A 20520-nucleotide genomic window follows, 5' to 3' on the forward strand; every position below is an offset into this window, starting at 1 on the left:
TGAACAATAATCTTTTTTTAAAAGATTTTATTTATTTTTTTAGAGAGAGAGAGAGAGAGAGAAACATCAATTTGTGGTTGCTGGGGGTCATGGCCTGCAACCATGTACCCTGACTGGGAATCGAACCTGCGACACTTTAGTTCACTGAAAAATAATCTTTTTAATCCCAAGTAAGAATTTGGCCATGAAACTCAAACATTGGGTTGTCAGAGTCACTACAGGTCCTCTTTCTGCCTTACTTCTTTGATTCTAAAGTCTGTTATCGAGCACCTATAGCATGGATGTGTTAGGGGATGGATCAATGATATTGATCGTTCTCACCATTTCCTGCGAGGTGTGTATTATTATCTTAATTCTAGAAGAGAAAGAAAGAAGTAGGCACCCAGGACCAGAGGTGTGAAGTCATTTTCCTAAAACCAACCCCCTTGTAAAGTGGCCAGGCCTGGTCTCAGGTTCAGTGTCTTTGGACTCCAGAGCCTATTCCTGTTCTCATCAACTTGACCCCCAGCCCACCCCCCACCCCACCCCCTGCTAACAGGAGAACAACTGTGTCGTTGCCAGAACAAAGAAGGACTAAAAGGTCAACAAACTGGGCAAATCGTTGAAATTAAGAGATAAAGCAAGAATCTGGCGTCCTATGTCATTTCTCTTTGTGCCTCAGAAAATACAGACATGAGGGCGCCAAAGCAGTAGGGCAGGGTTTCCCCAAGGACCACACAGGGAGAGGCCCGGGAGAAAGTTCTATTTCCAAAATTCTTACACTACAGCCCACTCCCTACTAGCTCTCGGTACCAGGGAGCCAAGATAGCTAACTGGTAGAGCTCCAAAGTCTTCTCTCAAAATATGTAGCAGGTGGTAGTCAGGCTCCTAAGACTGAACTAGACCTAATGTGGAGTGAGATCTCCCCCCAAAATGGTAAGAAAATGGATATTTGTCAGTGCTTTGAGCATTGAGCAAAAACTGAACAGACCTCTCTGCAGGGACCAGCTGTGCTTAGGTGAAACACAGGCCACTGGAGTTCTATCAAAAAGAAATACAGAATTTGACTCTCTCCAGACTGGGTTTTCAAGGAATGGTAACTGGTAGTCAGCTTTGGCCTAAGGTTACTCGGCGCTCATCCGTGAATAACCCTTTATAGACACTGTAATGAGAAGACACCACCAGGCCAAGCCACCCCATCCTTCAGAGGCCTCTGGGTGCAATCTGCATAGGTTTCATCTTCAGACACCCCTTTGCTCCCCTCCCCAGCTCATCCATAGCAACAAGCTTCTCTGTGAACTGGAGAACCTGACTTTCAAAGTCGTTTCTTTTGACTTGCTCAATAGAATTCCTCTTCTGACCTTATTCTCTGGCAGGATTCATTCATCGGCTAAAGTCCAGAATTTCTTCCATCTCAACATAAATAGCACTTCTTACTTTGTAGCATCACCGCTGAAGCTTTATATGTTTGCATGATGCTCCCCTCTACTGAAGCTCCATTATGGTCCTGGCTCGGCTTCTATCGAGTATGCTGTTTTGCATAATGACACTGATGTTGCATGCCCCTTTGTAAGGTTGCTTGTTTCTACTGATTTGCATTTTCCTCAGATGAGTTTGCGGTGAGGATCTTTGCCCTCCTACCTAGGACCGCCTTCCTTCCCAGCCCTTTAAAAAGAGTCCCCGTGGCCCTCGGTGATCAAACGTGAGCCAGGTTCAATGACAAGAAGTGGCAAGGACAGAGCGAGAGATGGGTGGGACCCTTCAGCCTGCACACACGAAGTTCTCCGGACCGATTCCGACTTCAGAAACTCCAGTCTCCAGAGGCAGGAAGTCTACTGCAGACGGAAGTGAGGAGCTGTTGTCTCGGGATGCTGTTTTCAAACACGATGTTTTACCTGTGAGTGTATCTCAACCAGTGGGAGAGGAAGGTGTGAAGTTGCAGGCTAGTGCCTGAAAATTGTGTCTAACCCGTAGCCTACCGTGTCTACACTGCAGGACGGTGAATGGGAGCCTCCAGGGGCCTGTGCTCTGTATGCGAACAGCTCCCATCACACACTGCAGTGCATGCAAAAACTGAAGACAGCTCCCGTGTATAGAGCCTCCTACTGCCGTGTGTCCTCGGTGTTAGGGTATAGTGCCAAAGAACACCATAAAGACTCTTAGGAGGAAAGGTTGAGCACACCAATTTATTATTCTAGGTATGCAGCTCTTGAAGCTTTGATGAGTGGAAAAGGCACCTTTTCTTCCAAATTAGATAGGATTTCTACCACCTGGTTTCATCAGTCCAGCCCCATAGCCCATGATTACTCACGTATCAGTGTTATTTCCCCACCTCCTGGGACATGCTCTAGACACTAGAAGTGCATCTCCCAAAGACACAGTCCCCGCCTCAGCGTGGGGCAGACGTCTGTGACACACTCCACACTGGGCCTGTGCGGGTGGCACCACACTCCCCCCGAGGTCTGTAGACTTGTCGCCATTTTCCTTCCCCTTACCCTCTCGGTGGCCCAAGAGCAGATCAAAGTTGAAACTAGTTTTCCTTTGCAACTATCCAAAGAAAACACTCCTGTTTCTTTCTTCTTTAGTCTCACACTCACGGTACTTCCAGCACCGGATAGATGGGCTTTCCACACACCAAGCCTGCCAACTCTCCGTGTCACTCTCTGAATGTCTATAATTCCAACCGGCCTGGAGTTCATGTCCGGTCCCACAGGTTAAGGGCTCAACCCCACAAAACCATCCCCCTCTTCAGACGCCTGTTGCCATTCCCAGGTTGTCACTGGTACTTCTGACTGACTGGCTGTGAATTAGGGTTCCCATAATCCCCTCCTTGGGTTCAATACTTTGGTAGAATGTCTCATGGAACTCAAGGGATCATTTCCTTACATTCCCCATTTTACTAAAAAGGACATACTAGAAGATACAGTTGAACAGCCAGATGAGATACATAAGGCAAGACGTGGGGGAAGGTGCTGGAATTTTTATGGAAGCTGTATCACACAGGCACGCTCCATCATTACCGCAGTCTCCAGTCCCCTTCCTGGAGCACGGGGATGGGTGGAAAGTTCCAAACTTCTAACTATAGCGTGGTCTTTCTCACGACCAGGCCCCACCTAGGACCCCACCAGGAGTGGGCTCACTAGAACAAACGGCAGTCCTATCACCCAGGAAGCTCCAGGGGTTGAGGAGCTCTGAGTCAGGAACCAGAGACAAAGACCAAGCAAATATTAGAACAAAGGATGCTGCTGGTGTTCTTATTGCTTAAGAAATTACAAGGGTGTCGGGAGCTCTGTCCCAGGAACCGGGGACAGACACCCACACATGCATTGTCTATTAATTCACAGCAGTGGAAATGGAAGACACCAAAAACCTCGATTTCTGAGCTGTCTAACTTCAACCAAGTTACTTAACCTTGAAATGCACTCATCCCCCTGCCCCCTTGAACATTCCAGCAATATTCACACACGGGGCTGCAGGTAAGAGTGAAGGCTCCCAGGGCGGGCAGCGAGGGGCAGGGGTAGACCTGCCCGCATAACGTCCAGCACACAGTAGGCACTTAAGGAATGTCAGCTGCCTTGCTCTTCAGGGTCTCCAAACTTCACCACCGTCCCCTTTTAAAAGCTTAGTGTTTTCAGAATAAATAAACACAGGGTGGGGCAAAAGTAGGTTTATAGTTGTTTGTATGGAGAAAGATACCATAACGGATAATCCGAGAGTAAACTCTGTGTTTCGCGTACTCACAACTGTAAGCCCACTGTCGCCCCACCCTGCACATGAAGGCGTGCTCTCTGTCGAGCCCGATGTAGCTCCACCAGTTTATTTTTTATTTGGTTGTTTGTGCTTTAGGCGTCATATCCAAAAAATCACTGCCGAGACCCACGTCAAGGAGACTTTATCAATTTTTTTATTTTTTTGGTTTTTTAATTTTATTTTAATCGTTGTTCAAGTACAGTTTTCTGTCCTTTACTCCCATCCTAGCCCACACTCCCATCCCTCCCCACCTCCCTCCCATTTCCACCGCCCCCCCCCCCAGTTTTTGTCCATGTGTCCTTTATACTTGTTCCTGTAAACCCTTCCCATTCTCCCCTGAAATTCCCTCCCCTCTCCCTTCTGGTCACTGTCAGCCTGTCCTCTATTTCAGTGTCTTAGGTTATATTTTCCTTGTTTGTTTGTTTTGTTGTTTAGGTTCCTGTTAAAGGTGAGGTCATATGGTATTTGTCTTTCACTGCCTGGCTTGTTTCACTTAGCATAATGCTTTCCAGATCCATCCATGCTATTGCAAAGGGTAGGAGCTCCTTCTTTCTTTCTGCTGCATAGAATTTCACTGTGTAAATGTAGCATAGTTTTTTGATTCATTCATTTACTTATGGGCACTTAGGTTGCTTCCAGCACTTGGCTATTGTAAATTGTGCTGCTATGAACATTGGGGTACATAGGGTTTTTTGGATTGGTGTTTCAGGGTTCTTAGGATGTAATCCCAGCAGCAGAATTGCTGGGTCAAAAGGCAGATTCATTTTTAGTTTTCTGAGAAAATTCCATGCTTTTTTCCACAGTGGTTGTACCAGTCTGCAATCCCACCAACAGTGCACTAGGGTTCCCTTTTCTCCACAGCCTCAAGGAGACTTTATCCTACATGTTCTTCTAGGAGTTTCGCAGTTTCGGGTCTTACAGTTAAGTCTGCAGTGGGACAGGCTGATCCCTGTGACGGCGCAAACCCAGGTGGGTGGGGTTCCACGTCTTGTTCTGCCATAGATGCGTGTGGAAGGGGAGCGCTGGACCGCCCAGGTTGGGGTCAGGCCTCAGCGGGGCAGACGGGGGAGGCGCCTCACCCAGGGCCCCTGCCAGTGCAGCCTTGCCCGTGACCCTGGGCCTGGTCCACTTGACCTCGCTGTGCCTCCTCATCCACTTCCTCACCGGCACCCATGCAGAGGTTAAGGGGCCCCACATCACAGCTCAGCAACTTATCGGCTCTGTGACTTTAGGCTCAGCTACTAATTCCTTGAAGCTTAAAATCTTTTCACCTGAGAAATGGAAATAGTGGTTCTATCAGCCTCATAGAACCGTTGTAAGGATGGAGCGGAACCAAGCATACAGGCTCAGCCAATGTCGGACACCTAGAAAGCTCTCCGGGAAGGCACACTTGTTCTCAGATAGAATAGAAACCGTAATCTTCACCCCAGAGGGTGCTGGGTGGGTTCGAAGGAATAAAGCTGAGGAAATTCCCAGCCCAGCCTGGCCATCTAGTGGAACCGATGACAGTGAGACCAGAGACATGGTGCCCGCGGCTGTCAGCAGTCGAAAAGGAGTCTGTGGAAACCGCCGTGCGGAGAGGCCGGATGTGCCCGCTGAACACCAGCATGGAAAAGAAGATACCAAACAAATGGGATTAATTTTTTTTACCAAATGAAGTTAGATGTTTCATCCTTCTCACCGCCTTGTACAGAACGGGGGTCCCAAAGCAGAATAGAGAGGTGAAAATGCCGTAAGAGATGTTCAGATATGGGGCTGGGATTATTCCAAGGTGGCTAACCTGTGGGGTCACCTCCAGAAAGACTCCCAGGAGGTGGCGACAGCTCACCCGGCCAGGAAGCCCAGCTGGAATTTGGACATGCGACGATGGGAACAATACCATCACCGCTGTGAGCAGTGTTGTGGGGGTGGCCGAGCATTGGAGCAGAAGGAGGACAGGCGGTGTGAAGAAGATTTGAAAGGCGTGAGCTACAGGAAGTGAGGATCAGGGCACGGTGGCCTCGAATGCCGAGGTAAAGCATAGAGCTTCACTCCCTAGGCAGCGTGTGCTCCATGGCGCCTGGAACAGCGACTGGAACAGTGACTAGAACAGCGACTAGAACAGCGACTCGCCCACAGCCAAGGTTCACCTGCTACCGAATGAATGCCGGCAAGTCCTTGAATAAGGCAGATCTGGATCGTGAAGGAGTGAACCCACATCCTGATCAGAGTCCTCTCGTCCCAGTCATCAGCCACGGTGCCGGTCAAATGGAGTTGGGTGTAGGACCAGGTGGTCGGGCGTCTGACACCTAAGTTCATTTCTGGCGAATGCAATGCATCCCCATGAACATTTATGGACCATCATTCCCCCCACCCCCTGCCCCAGGCAACCCCTCCATTTCTCTTACACCAGTACTCACCCCTCTCTGTCCCTGCCAGAGCCCCAGGCCTCGCTTTACCTTTTGTGGCCACTCTTTGATGCTCTCAGAGTGTGGACAGCACTTGGAACGCACGTCGGGGAGCTGCCTTTGGCTCCACTGCTGGGTCTCAGCCCCCAGCCCCTCGTTCCCCTGCTGCAGCTGCTGTGTCTGCTGCAGGCAGTCGATCATTTAGGAGCTGCCTGGTCTCTTTCTCGCAGCCACTGAGGAGCTTTCACGGAGCCAGTTACAGGTGCCCGTGTTGGGAGGGAGCAAGCTGGGGGAGCGCTGGAAGGGCCCGGCTGGACTAGCCATGAGCCACAGGCTCTGGGATGATGGCTACTAGATTGGCTGCTCTCTTTCAGGTGGGCCATGTGTGGTGCTGCAGGCTGGACAGCCCCTGGGCACAGAGTTCCTCTGGCAGCTGCTTGCCACAGCCCGCCTGGAGCCAAGAGCCTTCAAATGGACTTCACGGAGCTTGAAGAGCCACAGCTTTTGCTACAGCTGGAAGCCACGGCCCTCGAAAGCTGAGTTGCAGGTTGGTTACCAGGGCCAAGCACTCAAGCGTGAGAGTGCTTGCCTGCCCAGACCATGTAGCTCCCCGCAGAGGGCACGGGTGCAATCTGCAGGCTTCCCCCATGACGTCCGCATGTCCACTGCCATCAGGTCAGCCAACAGTCAGTTATTCGGTCTCCACAAGGAGCACCCCACCCCCTAAAACAGAGAGGTGACTGCTTTGGGGCTCCTCGTTACTGCCCTCTGTTGCCAAAAGGGATGTTTCATGTTATCTCTTTAAAGACAGGCCATTGAGAAATTCTGCTCCCTAAGGGACCATCTGGTGTCTCTCTGGAGTGTCGTGGCCTTAAAGACACAGCAGTCCTCTTGAAGAGGTAGAGCTCACTGAGCGTGGAGTCCTCTCGTCTCAGGACAGGAGTCCCAGAGAGACTGGGCACAGAATGAAGGGGCGCTAAGGTGTTAGAACTAAACTCCGAGCACCAGTTCAACCCCTTCCTGCTTCAGCTGCAGAGGGGAGAGGGGCTGTGAGCTCCTCGGGGCACAGAGCAAGGCAGCCACAGGCCCGGGCTGGGACCCGGGGCTCCTGGCTCCATCACACCCTCCCTCCTGTACATCAGACCTTTTCTATCAAAACGCCGAATGGTAAATAGTTTAGGCTTTGCGGGCCAGACAGTCTCTCCACCCTCAGGCAGCTCAGCCCTGCCCCTGTGGGGCAGGACCGGCACAGACAATGTGAAAGCGATGGGCGTGGCTGCGTTCCAGTAGAATGTATTGACCTACGCAAGCAGTGACGGGATTTGACCTGTGAACAGAGGTCTGCTGACCGCCACTCTGCAAAGCAGAGAACCAGGACTGAAAACTGGATCCCTCAGAGTGCGAGGGGAGAGCTTTCATCCACCCTGCGCACTGCCAGGGGGAGGGCAGCACCCACGTGGGCTCCGGAACTGAATTCAGGGTCTCTGAGACTATCCCCTGCACTTTACCGAGGCATTTACTTAAAGATTTTATTTATTTATTTTTAGAGAAGGAAGGGAGGGAGAAAGAGAGAGAGAAAGAAGCATCAGTGTGCGGTTGCTGGGGGTCATGGCCTGCAACCCAGGCATGTGCCCTGACTGGGAATCGAACCTGGAACACTTTGGTTCGCAGCCCGCACTCAATCCACTGAGCTACGCCAGCCAGGGCTTACTGAGGCATTTAGACCAGGACCGGAAGTCTATCCAGAGGTTCTGGGACCTTGGAGCAAAGCAAAGTTGCCTGTGTGCTTTTGCTGTCACTGCTGCTGCTGCGGCTGCTGCTGCTGTGGTTTCTGACACTAGAGCTTCACGTGGATCAGAAAGGTAACTCAGCTGCCACAGCCATTGGGGAAAATCAGAAGACAGGGGCACTTATTGCCAAAGCAGATTTCCCTTAACCAACCTTGTATCAAGCACTTGTCACGTACTGGCATCGTGACAGGCCTTTCAGAGGCATTCCATCCCACTGACCCTCGGGAGGAGGTAGAATGACCCCCGTTTCCAAAGGGGAAAAGGAGGCTGAGATGCACAGGGGTCAGGGGTCTGCCAGGACCGCACAGCGTGGCCGCAGTAGAACTGGGGTTCCAGCCCAGGCACAGGGAGTTTCTAGCATGGCAAGATGCTGCCCCATGTGCCTGGACAGTTGAGGGCGGGGACCGTTTGCAAATAAACGTCTCTCAACTGGTGATGGTTCACAAAGATAAGACGCCCAGTGATCTCGGGAACTTTCTGTTCAGCAAAATTGAGATGAGTGCATTCGAATGCTAACGTGTGAAACTCAAAGACAGAATTATTTTATTGTTGATGATCTCCCAGTTATCGCCTGGCATGCCCTTTTTCTATCATGCCTGGAAAGCGTCCCCAGTATTCTGGGGGTGGGGGGTGGGGGGCGCCCATTCAGTGCACTTCAGTCCGCAGGTGCTGTCTCCCCGTTGCTTCGTCCCACTCCCCTGGGCCTTCCTCTCTGGGAGCCTCGCCCTCTGGCCGGGCTTCCTGGAGGCCGCTCCGTCCCCACTCCCACCTCAGAAGAGGGCCTCACCCTCCAGCAGTGAGGGGTAGGCTTGAGTCCCAGGCTCTTCAATGGCCTCAGGGAAAGTTGTGCCTTTGAATCCCCAGTTCTTCCTTTCCCAGTCCCGTTCGAGGAGGACCCTGTTGTCTGTGGGAGTTTCTCCCACACATCAAATAGGCCAGCGGTTTTATGACTCCGCCACAGCCCTGTCTGAGCTCTCCTGTAAACCGGGGTTCATTAAAGCCAAATGCTTTGATATGAAGATGCAGTTCCTTTGAGATTCCCCCGTACATGTAGCACTGGGTCCAGTATCCAGAAGGTACTGGTGCCGGTGGACACATTTCCCGAAGTCTATGCCCACGGTTTCCTCATCCAGCAAATAAGAGATGGGCTCAGCAGGAGGATAGCTACGGAGGTCTCTAGCTCAGAGGTGCCGTCCAAACACCAAAGAGGGTGCCTGTCCATGCCCAGCAGGGGGCGGCACTCCTGGCCCTGGACTGTGGGGCTTGGTTTCACATAAAAAGCTTTAACGGGTGTTTGAGTGGTCAGACAGGTCTCGGCAAGTCGGAGTCACACACAGGTGTGGGAACAGGGGCCAGGTCGGGCTGGACAACCTGTGCTGGGGGAAAGGAGCCTGCGGGAGTCGGCATCCTGTCCAGGGGCCTGGACCCCCATCCTGGAAGTCCTGCGTGATTGCTCCCGCCACAGCTCTGGCCACAGCCTGAGGTCTGTGCTCTTTCTGAGCCAAAGGTGCAAAGAATGAGGAGACTCTGAGGTTTGGAGGTTGCTCATTGTTATTTGAAAGGGAACTATACTCCCAAGGAAGAATTGCAGCATTTCAGAGAAAATGCCTCCCTTCTCAGGGCCGTGAAAGATGGGGAAAGAGGAAATATTTATTAGCCTGAAAGAATAACAAGACTTGGTGCTTGGAGAAAGCATAACAAACTCAGAGAGACCCGCTAGGCTTGGCATCGGAAGACCTGGCTCCAGTCCCCACCTGTCGGCTGTGTGTCCGTGAGCACATTTTTCCATCGGCCTGGGCCTCCGGAATCCCTGTCTGGAACCGGGCAGGAGAGGCGGGGCCAGATCCTCAGAAAGGTCCCTCTTGACTCTGACAGTCTGGCCCGGCACCATCCAACACACTTTCTACAATAACAAAAACATTCCCCATCCGTACTGTCCAGCACGGTACCACGAACCACACGAAGGCACTAAGCACTTGAAACGATGTGGCTGGTGCCACTGAGGAGATGAGCTTCTCCGCTTGACTTAGTTTTATTTCATTCAACATTCAATAGCCCCGTGTAGTTAGCAGCTGCCACATCGGACAGAGTGGGCCTAGGATTCTAGAACCAAAGATTTAATTCCACTCGGTCACTTGTGGATGTCAAGCTAAGCACATTCTAGACCATTGTGCAGGAATCAAAGGGAAGCACTGCTGGTTTGTACTCAGAACATCCGGGTAGCCAGAAGCCCCCGCACCTGACCCCACACTTTGGCATTTCAGCTCACCGAAATTTTGTGCGCACGCACACACACACACCAACCAGGAACCATAGCTCTGTGTGTGTGTGTGTCTCCAGTCAGGCTCATGACCCTGTCTGCCAGGCTTGTAGACTCATGTCCAAACAGCCCCAGGCGGCTTCAGGATCCAATCCATTTCTCGTCATTTCTTGGCAAGTCCAGAGGGCAGATCCTTAATGAACACATCACCTCAGCTCATTAAGGAGGAACTAGAGTACGGATTTGGAGGGTGAGGTGCAAAGAGGTGCCCCAGATTCCTGCTCCCGGATCTCTCCTCTCTACCTGCCATTGCCAAGCTGGGTCCTGCACTGAGTCCCTCCAATTGCTCCCTGGTTTTCCCATTGCCACTGTCATTGCCTTAGCTGAGGTCCCTCCCAGCCTCTCCCACACCATTCATCAGCTTCCTCGCTGCCTCTCTGCCCCCCGTTCACACTCCTTTGGGAAACTTGCTAAAACACACCGCCCCTCATGTCAGCCTAGGCCCTGCAGCAGCAGTCCCTCCCCCCCGCCCCAACTGCCTGCAGGAGGGAGTCCAGGCTCTTTTGGGGGTAACCGAGGCCCCCCACGGTCTGACACCTTCCTACCATGTCAGCTTTATTTCCACCAGTCTTGCCCAGGAACCTGCTGCCCCAGCCAGCAGGGCCACCCCAGGACCCCAGGCAGAACCCCGGCTTTCCCGCAGACCCCGCTCAGCTGTACCCCTCTGTGACTCCGCAGACATCCCCCCTCGGCCTTCCAGGTTGGTCTCAGAGGCCACCGCCGGCTCCATGAAGCCTTCTCTGCTCTCCCCAGCACTTTCTCCCAGGCTTCGTCAGCGTGCACATTCCTACCCTTTCTGGGTAGGAATCCGGCAGTGTAGCAGAGTGGTTAGAATAACGCTACAGCAGAAGCAGGTAGACCTGGGTCCAAATCTTTGTCCTTGCCTGTAACTTGGGGCAACTGACAAAACTATTCTCTGCACCTCAGTCCCCCACCTCTAAGATGGACATGATTCCTTCCCTACAAGGCGGCCATGAAAACCAACACAGGTTCATCTGTGTAATGCGCTCAACGCAATACGAGGTGCAAGTGAGTGCTCGGTAAGTGGTGGGCTGGATCTCATTCATTGTCATTCATCAGCAGGCCCTTACTGAGGAAGGAGTGGGGCCCACGCACATCGGTCTTAGCTCCCTCTCTGCCGAGAAGTGCCTGGGCGGTGGGGATCACTTGCACGGTGGTGTTCCCTCGACCCAGCTGCAGTTTGCAAGTGGCGAGGACTTGGAACGTGAACTGGGGGAGCACCTCCGGAGGCCGGAGGCCTGTATGTGAGTCCTGGGTCCCCCGATGAGTAACTGTGTGAACTTGAGCAAGTATCTTTCTTAACCTCTCTGGGTCCCAATTCCCTCATTTGCAAAATGAATAAAATAGTGGTCCCTTTGCCACAGGTTGTTACAAGGATTAAATGGGGCATTTACGAGGTGGCGGGGGGACCCTCACCTGGGTTAACCAGCCGTGACGCAGAGCCTACCCCACCCACCCAGCCAGTCAGCGAGGATGTACTGAAAGAATGGTCCCTTTATACCAGCTGCAGAGAGGCTCAGGGGCGGGGCCATTACTGCAACATTCTCACTCACGGTTGTCTGGCCGGGGCTCCTGGCATCATTACCTCCCTCCTCCTCTTCTGTTTTTATTACTCAGCTCTGAACCAACTGCCTGGTCCTGACTGGTTTCTGGCATGTGGGCCTTTTTGGAAAATGCCTCTTGACCCTCTATGGAAGCAGAGGGGCATAAACAGGCACAGAATTTGGCCCCATTCCTCTTGATGACAACGGAGCAGGGGTATTGGCTGGCGGAGAGAGCATCGTGAATGACAAACAGAGAAAGACGTTGGCAGCGCCGCGGGATGAGGCTTTATTGGCCAGCTGACTGAACGCGTGCTCTTGGGGCAGCAGGGAACCAGAAACATCAGAGACAATTAGCTCATGGAAAAGAGAGAGGCCGTTTCTAAGCGTTGGGGGGCCGGGGCTTTCTTGCTGGCCGTGCCGGCCCAGCTATCTCAGTGGGTGGCCGCTGATTGGAGGCCAGACTCAGCCTGTGGAGGTGCCAGCTGCCCAGCTCTGGCCCCTCTGGCATCCACCGGCACGGAAGGACTTCAGTAGCGGGTCTGGGGACAGGGCACGCAAGGCACGCAGACGGTGTGGGGCACGCAGACGGTGTGGGGCACGGCCGGGGCGGGCGCGCAGGGGACACACGAGGGCGTGGAGCACGGGTTACAGGGCAACCTGTGGAAGAAGGGCACAGGGAGGGGCTGAGGCAGCGGAGGGGGCCACACGCGCAGCCGGTCCTGCCCCCAGTGCTGCCGCCCAAATTCGCCCACCGCTCACCTTCTCCACTCACCTCCCTGGTTCCGGCCTTCGTCGTCTTCACCTGTGTGAGCCCCGTGGCCACCTACCCGGTCTCCCAGCCCTCCTCCTGCCTGCCCCTTCTAACCATCGCCAACGTGGTGGCCAGAGTGAGCTCCTACAAACACAAATCTAATCACCTCCCTCCTCTGCCTAAGACCTTCCGTGGCTGCCGTTTGAACTCAGGATAGAGAGCAGCTTCCTTGCCCTCGACGGTCACATCCTCCTCGAAGTCCCCCTGGGTCTCTGTGTCAGACCCCTCCCCCCCCTCCCCGTGGTACCCTGTGGCTCCTTCCAGAGTGATCTGTGGTGGTTCTGTTATGATCTCTCCCCCCACTGGGCAGTGAGGTCAGCAGCCATGGACGCGTGCCCACCTGCACACCTGGCCCAGAGCAGGCACTTAATAAGAAGGTATTGAAAAGGATGAGTTCATCAATGAATAGAGAAGAAACACATGGCAGAAGGAAACAGGATGATCTCAGGCACCGACAGGTGTGGGCTCAGAAGCAGAAGCAACACACTGGCTGCCGGACGGACAACAAGGAGCCCGGGGCCACCTCCAGCGTGAAATGTGTTTCGTTTGACAGGCACTATATTGTTTTTTTTTTAAATTTGCTAAAGATATGTGAAATTCAAGAGAATTTAACATTGACAGAAATCCAGACTCCCGGCTTCCCTTGCACAGTCAGCAGACGCAGCAACACCACTGCTCTCCTGTGACGGGAGCGGCCCCGAGGGGGCGGCACCACGCTGATTGGACAAGGCCCCATGAGCCATGTCACACATGCATGCCGACAGCCCGGTCCTTGAAAACCATTTGACTTGGCAACAAGAATCTAAATGGCAGAGAAGCAAAGTTGAATGGAGAATAAGAAACCACCTGTAAGAGGCCCTGGCTGGGGTTGCTCAGTGGATTGAGCACCAGCCTGTGAACCAAAGGGTCACAGGTTTGATTCCCGGTCAGGGCACAAGCCTGGGTTGCCGGCCAGGTCCCTGTTTGGGAGCCGCGTGAGAGGCAAAACGATTGCTCTGTCTCTCACACATCAGTGTTTCCCTCCCTCTCTTCCTCCCTGCCTTCCCCTCTCTAAAAATAAATAAATAAAATCTTAAAAAAAAAATAAAAGAAACCGTCTATCACCGTGATCAGCCCACGGGTGTCCACAGCCCAGAGGTGTCCTGCTGATTCTGCCTGCACGGCAGCTGGTGGCTGACACCGCCTCCCACCTGATCCAGACCGTCCCTGCAGCCTGGTGTGTATGCCACGGCCAGGGCCTCCCGACAGAACCCTGCCGGCTCCTCCTCCCTCTCCTCAGCCCTCCCCACTGCCATCTGCATCATCCTCCTGAGGGGCAGCTTTGAGTTCTCAAGGACTCAGTCAAGAAACGTCTACTGAGCACCTACTATGTGCCAGGTGCAGGGGATAAAAATATTTTATATTGTCTCTGCACTCCAGGTGTTTGTTTACCCTCTGGTGGGGGAGATCAGCAGTGAAGCAAATGCTATCCTTTCCTCCTCAAAAAAAAAAAAAAAAAAAAAAAAAAAGCAAGGCCTGGCAATGGCGTACTGAAAAAGCCCTCCCTCTCCAGCATGGTCTCCATGGTTCCCCACCAATGGGCCCCAGCTGAGCTCGCCTGCCGCCCTCCCCGCCCCAGGTCATCATAGGAAGCCACTTCATTGTCCTCCCCAGCACGACCTCCAGTGTCCTGTCTGCCTGCCTCTCTGAGCAGATGGGAATCAGCTTGAAAGCAGATGCCTTATCATCATCCATCTCGGTCTCGCCCCTGGCGCCTGGCACACGCTGGGCCCTTGGAGGGAGTTTGTTGACTCGGAATGGAACGGAACGCTCGCCAGTGGGCCAGGTTTAGGGAAGGCGGCTTGAATACCTGCCTTTCTTCAGATCTTATCAGCTTCCTAATCGCTTCTTAACCATGCCAGAGCTCCACCTTCTGGGTAGATCCAGTTGCTTCCGATGGCTTCCCCAGCCCTCCCACTCATCTCCCTGTGCAGCCTCAGCCAGGCCCACGCACCTGCAGTCCTCGCTCTCCAGCAGGCCCCGGTACGTGTTGATCTCGCACTCCAGCCGGGCCCGCACATCCAGCAGCACCTGGTACTCCTGGTTCTGCCGCTCCAGGTCAGCCCGGATCTCCGCCAGCTGGGACTCCACATTGGTGATCAGGCACTGTATCTGGGCCAGCTGGGCGCTGTAGCGGGCCTCGGTCTCCGTCAGCGTGTTCTCCAGCGAGTCCCTCTAAGGCAGAAGGAAAGACTGTGAGGAACAGATCTAATTTTCATGGCCTGATTCGGGAAGACCCTGAAAGAGCCCAGTCGCTCTTTGGGGTTGGGCATGACCTCTCCCTACCTAAGTCCCTGTGGGAATGAAAACCCAGGAAGGTCGAGGGATTCATTCGAGGTTAAGCAGCTGGTAAGCGACAGACCAGGATTTGAACACAGGTCCGTGTGACCCCGAATCCCTCATTCCTCCTTCAACCTTAGACTGGCCTCGGGCTTGGACCTGGGGCCCGCCAGGCCCCTTCCCTGCAGCATTATTTAGAACAATGGTCTGTAGCCCCGGCTGCACGTTAGAGCCATGCAGGAGCTTTGGAAGAAACACCCAGGCCCAGGCCCCACCTCCAGAGGCTCTAATTTCATTCTTCTGGGGAGGAACCTGGGCATGGGGTTTTTTAAAATCTCCACTGGTAGAGCGGAGAAGCGTGGGTTTGGAAGGGCAGGCTAGGCAGAGAACAAGCATTCTCGGGGAGTTGTGTTTAACAGTGACCGCCTGACCCACGCTAGATTGGAGATGCCCATTTTATCTTCAAGCTGGATCTTGAGAGAAACCTCCCTCCAGGAGAGGGCAGCTGGGCAAGCATCCTTGGGGGCTGAACCTGGGCCCCCCCCTCCTTCCTGGATGCCTGCACCTGTGCTCGGTGTCACCTGGGAGCCAGAGCTGGAGAAGAGGTGCCCCCCCCCGCCAGCGGCACTCACCAGGCTGTGCTGGGCCTGCAGCTCGATCTCCAGCGTGTTGACCGTCCGTCTCAGGTCAATGATGTCTGACTGGTAGGTCTGCAGCTGCTCAGAGCTCGTGGTCACCTGCTGGTTGAGCTCCTCCATCTGCAGTGGGGGAGACGGAAGCGTCTGGGGGTGCCTTCTGGGGGACACCACGGGGGCTGGCCCACCTGCGAGAGGCCCACCTGCATGTTGAACCACTGCTCCACATCCCTGCGGTTGGTCTCCACCACCGTCTCGTACTGACACCGCATCTCTTCCAGCATCCTGTTCAGGTCCACGGGGGGCGCGGCATCCACCTCAATGTTAAGCCGGTCCCCAAGCTGGCCTCGGAGGGCAGTGACTTCCTGAAAAGGAACGAGAGCCCCGGGGAAAGTTGCAGTATCCAAGCTCACCTCCCAAGGCGACATGCAAAGACAGAACACAAAATGCTCAAGATCTCCACCTTTAACGGGACCCTTTGGGGAGCACAGTGTGCCCTGTAGTACCCCAAAGGCCTTCCAGGGCCACCTGGACACCCTCCTTGTGGGAGAAGCACTCCAGCTACACTCTTCCTGTCAGTTTGGCAGAAGCCAAGAGCGGCATCAGGGTGTGTCTGATCCATGCGAGCGAAGGTGGGGAGCCTGTGTCCCCGTGTCCCTGCCCACCCTTCCCACCCATGTTCATCTGGGAAGGGGGGCAGCAGACGCCTGGCCTCACTTGGCTCGAGGCCAGATCAGAGCAGGCACCTCCGCGGGTTTGGCTGTCAGAGAAAAGAAGTTGTCGCCGAGGCCCTGGCGTGTGCGATAAGCCTCATTAGTGGTTTCTTGGTTCGGGTCCCAGTTCTCTGATTAGGTGGGATGAGTCAGGCACCGCAGGGCACTTGGCAGATGCGTGGTGCCTGATTGTTACTTTACACTCAGGCCTAAAGAACCCCAGCCAGGATTCAGAGGCACTTGTTCTTTCAAATCCCAAGAGGTTGAGAGTCAACCCAGAGAAAGAGAAAAAAAAAAAAAACAGCAGAGCTCAGGTGGGTGTCGCAGCACACAGGTGCCCGGGGTGGAGGGAATTCCCCTCCACGGACCTACGGGAAAAGTCCGAAAGTACCTGGCTGGCGTAGCTCAGTGGATTGAGCGCGGGCTGGGAACCAAAGTGTCCCAGGTTCCATTCCCAGCCAGGGTACATGCCTAGGTTGCAGGCCATAACCCCCAGCAACCGCACATTGATGTCTCTCTCTCTCTCTCTCTCTCTCTCTCTCTGTCTCTCCCCCTCTCTTCCCTCTCTAAAAATAAATAAATAAAATCTTTTAAAAAAAAAGTCCGAAAGTAAAGGGGTGACCTAAGGCTTCTGGACTAAGTATATTGCATGCAAATAGAAGAGACAAGGGTGATGAGGGTGGGGACAGAAAAAAAGAAGGACACCAGGGCAGCTTGACTCTCCCTGAGAAGACACGGGGGCCACGCCAGCAGTCCAGCCTCGCCGAGGTGGCCGGGTGTGGGTTCCAGAGCCGGACGCCCCTGGGGCTCCTGTGCACCGCGCTCCCCTGAAACTCGGCTCTCGTGAGAAAAACAAATGCAGCGAGAAAGCATTTGGCAGTGGTGCAAGTCCTGGAAATGCAGAGAGAGCATTGCCAGCCTTTCCGAGCACGGAGCAAGGGACATTCAGTTCTCGTGCAATGCTCACAGCACCCCTTCCTGATGGTGCTGTGCCCAGGGCACCGACGGGGAGGCTCAGGAAGGTTACCTACATCGGGCTCAGTCACAGAATCAGTACATGGCCGGCCCGGGAATTTCAGCCCCGGTCTCTCTGGCCCCAAACCCCTCGCTCTTCCCGCATTCTGCTTTCCAGCGCTCACCTCCTCGTGGTTCTTCTTCAGGCAGAGCAGCTCCTCCTTCAGGGACTCCACCTGCGCCTCCAGGTCGGCCTTGCACAGGGTCAGCTCGTCCAGGACCCTGCGCAGGCTGTTGGTGTCGCCCTCCACCAACTGCCGCAGGGCCAGCTCCGTCTCGTACCTGCAGGGGGACAGGAGCAGCAGCCAGGGGTGAGACGGAACACAGGACTCAGGGGAGACCTTGAACTGCTGGCGCTCTGCCAACTCCCCGTGACATCAACGGGAAGCTGCCGGAAGCCAGGGCCGGGAGAGAGGGCAGCCCCGTCCCCTGGGCACACTCACTTGGTCCTGAAGTCGTCGGCAGCCAGCTTGGCGTTATCGATGTGCACGACCATCCTGGCGTTCTCCGCCTTGGTGCACAGGACCTGCAGGCCGGAGCACACAGAGGGGTCCGTCCAGGACAAGAAGAAGGATAAAGAACCCGAGTGAGGAGACGAGGTAGCCAGTGGAACACAGCAACCTTGCACCCATCCCTGCCGAAGCGCCTCCTCCCTGGAACACGGCGGGTTCCTTAGTGAACTGCCGGTGTTTGGAAACATGGGATTTATTGTTTTAAGCCCCTGCGTCTTCACAAGTCCAAATGCCCCGTTTTGGATTCAATGACCAATAGGGAAGGGAAGAATCTCTGGAAGTCGGAAGTCATTCCCATGACAGAGAAGGGTCCTTAACAAGCACTAACATCTACTGAAAACACCCCATGTTCCAGGGGCTGCACTAAGCATTTCACCTGCATCCAGTCACGGAACCCCCTCAGCAGCCCCTTTAGGTAAGGACCGCTGTTATCCCCATTCCACAGATGAGGAAACCGAGGCCCAGGGACGGGAAGGAACCTCCCAAAGTCCTGCCATGAATCAGGGGCAGAACTGACACCACATCCCGGGCCTCTTTCCGCAGTCAGGGCCCTGGCTGCGTGCTCACGTTATAAGACAATTCTATGCCCCAGGGAAGTGTCTTTTCCATGCACGTAGCTAAGTACATGATGAGATTCCAATCTGGAGTGGCAGCCCTTCCAGCCGCCTCCCCAGTGAGACCAGTCACCCCTTGCCCTCACCTTCTGCTGCAGCTCCTCAATGGTCCTGAAGTAAGACTGGTAGTCAGGACACATGACAGGCGCTTGGGACTGGCAGGCCTCTTGGATCTTGCTCTCCAGGCTGGCGTTCTCCTGCTCCAGCTGCCGCACCTTCTCCAGGTAGTTGGCCAGCCGGTCGTTCAGGAACTGCATGGTCTCCTTCTCGTGGCCATTGAAGGTCCCTTCACAGTACCAGCCGCAGGGACCCATGGGGCTGGAGATGCTACCGGATGGCCGGCAGCTGCTGGGTCGGCAGGAGCTGGACACGTAGGTCTTGGGGAAGCAGCTGGCCGGCCGGTAGGTGGTGGGCATGCAGACGGAAGGCGTGCAGGTCGCGGGCTGGCAGACGTAACTCGGGCACAGCTCCGGCCGGCAGTTCATGCTGCCAGAGCAGACGGAGGAGGGCCGTGGGCCGCCCTTGACAGAGGCAGGTGAGCAGGCTGATGTCATGTCGGGGAGGCCCTTTCTCCTCAGCTGCCTGGATCACCAGCACCTGCAGACCCCATCCCGTCCAGGCCCTTTTATACCCTTGGAGTGAGGGGGTTTACGCTAGAAAGTCATCAGGGGGTGGTGTTGATGTTTAGACTCAGCCTCAGAGGAAGCTGCCAATTAATTTGTAATTTAGTTTCCAATAAGGAGTTCCTTTCCTCATAAAAGAGGCCAAGCGTGTCATTTGGCTAAAGCAGGACTCTGGGCTCCTGTCATTGATCACCAGGGGAAAGCTTCTGGACACATCTTCAAAGGATCGACTGCACGCCTGGGCCCTCATTACCAGGGCGGAGCCGCCAGGAGACCACGGTGCCCCCAGTGGCCTTGCCCACCTCGCCCCCGCCCACCCCGGCCCTGGGAAAGGCCACCGCGCTGTGGGGCAGCAGCCGCTCCTTTGAACGTGGGAGGAGGCCTGGCCCCTCGAGGAGGAAGTGTGTGGGTGACAGCCCTGGGCCAACACCGGCAATGGCCGAAACCCCCGGGAGATAGGAAAGAGCCTGTTAGGCTTCTGGGCACGAATCATCTTCCTACCCAGGTGGAGAATGTACACCTGGGAGGAGGGAGCAAACTCAGGACGCAGACAGAAAGCCTAAGAACTGGGGAGACTTCTCAGCGGGACACTGTTGGGAAAGAGAGGTGAGAGAAGCCCGCTGGTGGAAAAAATGTTCAGCGTCATGACCATCTCCGGGAGGCGGATGCCCTGTCTTGACCAACTCTGGGTCCTCCCCCTGGGATCCCCCTGCTCCTCAGACCAAGTTGTCAGGCTTGATTACTTGTCGAGACCGAGGCCGGCCAGTCTGGGACAGACTCTACCTGCACTGTTCGCAGTGGGGGTCAGGGAGGGCCCACTTCTGCGGGACTCAGAGGACGGAGGCGGTGCGAAGCAGCCCCCTGGAGAGGTGACACTTTGCAGCCCTGGACGAGCTAAGCCAGGAGATCGGGAGCAGGTGACCCCAATTACAGAAGCCTTGGGCATTCCTCAAGAAAGCGACGGGCAAGACCGGTGGTTTTCGGTCCTTGCCTGCAATGCTTGCCGGCTCACACGCTGCATGTTTAATGTGTGTGTTGTACAGACACATCTTACTTATTCATCTTCTCAGCGTAATGTTGGAATATAAGCACTTGTCTTGTTTTGCATGTACTGTTTCTATTGCTTCAGAAAAGTCAAGGTAGAGATGTTACCTTCTACTTTCCTGTGTGACCTTGGGGAAGCCGTTCTACCTCTCTGGGCCTCATGCAAACTGAAAGGGTTAGATTGAACTACCTCTCCGTGTGATTCCCAGTCCCTTTGTCTGGGTTAACTGTTTAGGGACGACAGTGGAATCAGGTGGGAAGAGGTGTGGAGGCAATCCCAGCTGCGCGGAAGGAGTGAGGCTCATCAGACCAGGCTTCCGAATCGTAACCAACACTTATGGAATGCATACAGGTGCCCGGCACTATGCTGGGTGCTTGGCATTCATTTGCCTCTTTAACCCACCTTAAAAAACTAGAAGGTAATTAGTATTATAATAAAGGGCG

The 20520-nt window shown here is 54.4% G+C and overlaps 1 protein-coding gene across 1 annotated transcript; it reads right to left on the reverse strand.

Moving 5' to 3' along the window:
• Positions 1-12056: 12056 nt before the first annotated feature.
• KRT32 (keratin 32) lies at positions 12057-19699 on the reverse strand. Its single transcript, XM_028521450.2, has 7 exons — positions 18496-19699; positions 17727-17809; positions 17409-17565; positions 15760-15921; positions 15554-15679; positions 14596-14816; positions 12057-12448 (listed from the first exon to the last, which is right to left on the reverse strand). Exons 1-7 carry the CDS (start codon positions 18961-18963, stop codon positions 12319-12321), a joined length of 1347 nt encoding a protein of 448 aa, XP_028377251.1. The 5' UTR covers positions 18964-19699; the 3' UTR covers positions 12057-12318.
• Between the last annotated feature and the right edge of the window lie 821 nt (positions 19700-20520).

Source organism: Phyllostomus discolor, chromosome 8 (genome assembly GCF_004126475.2).
Source record: "Phyllostomus discolor isolate MPI-MPIP mPhyDis1 chromosome 8, mPhyDis1.pri.v3, whole genome shotgun sequence".
Classification (NCBI taxonomy): Eukaryota; Metazoa; Chordata; class Mammalia; order Chiroptera; family Phyllostomidae; genus Phyllostomus; species Phyllostomus discolor.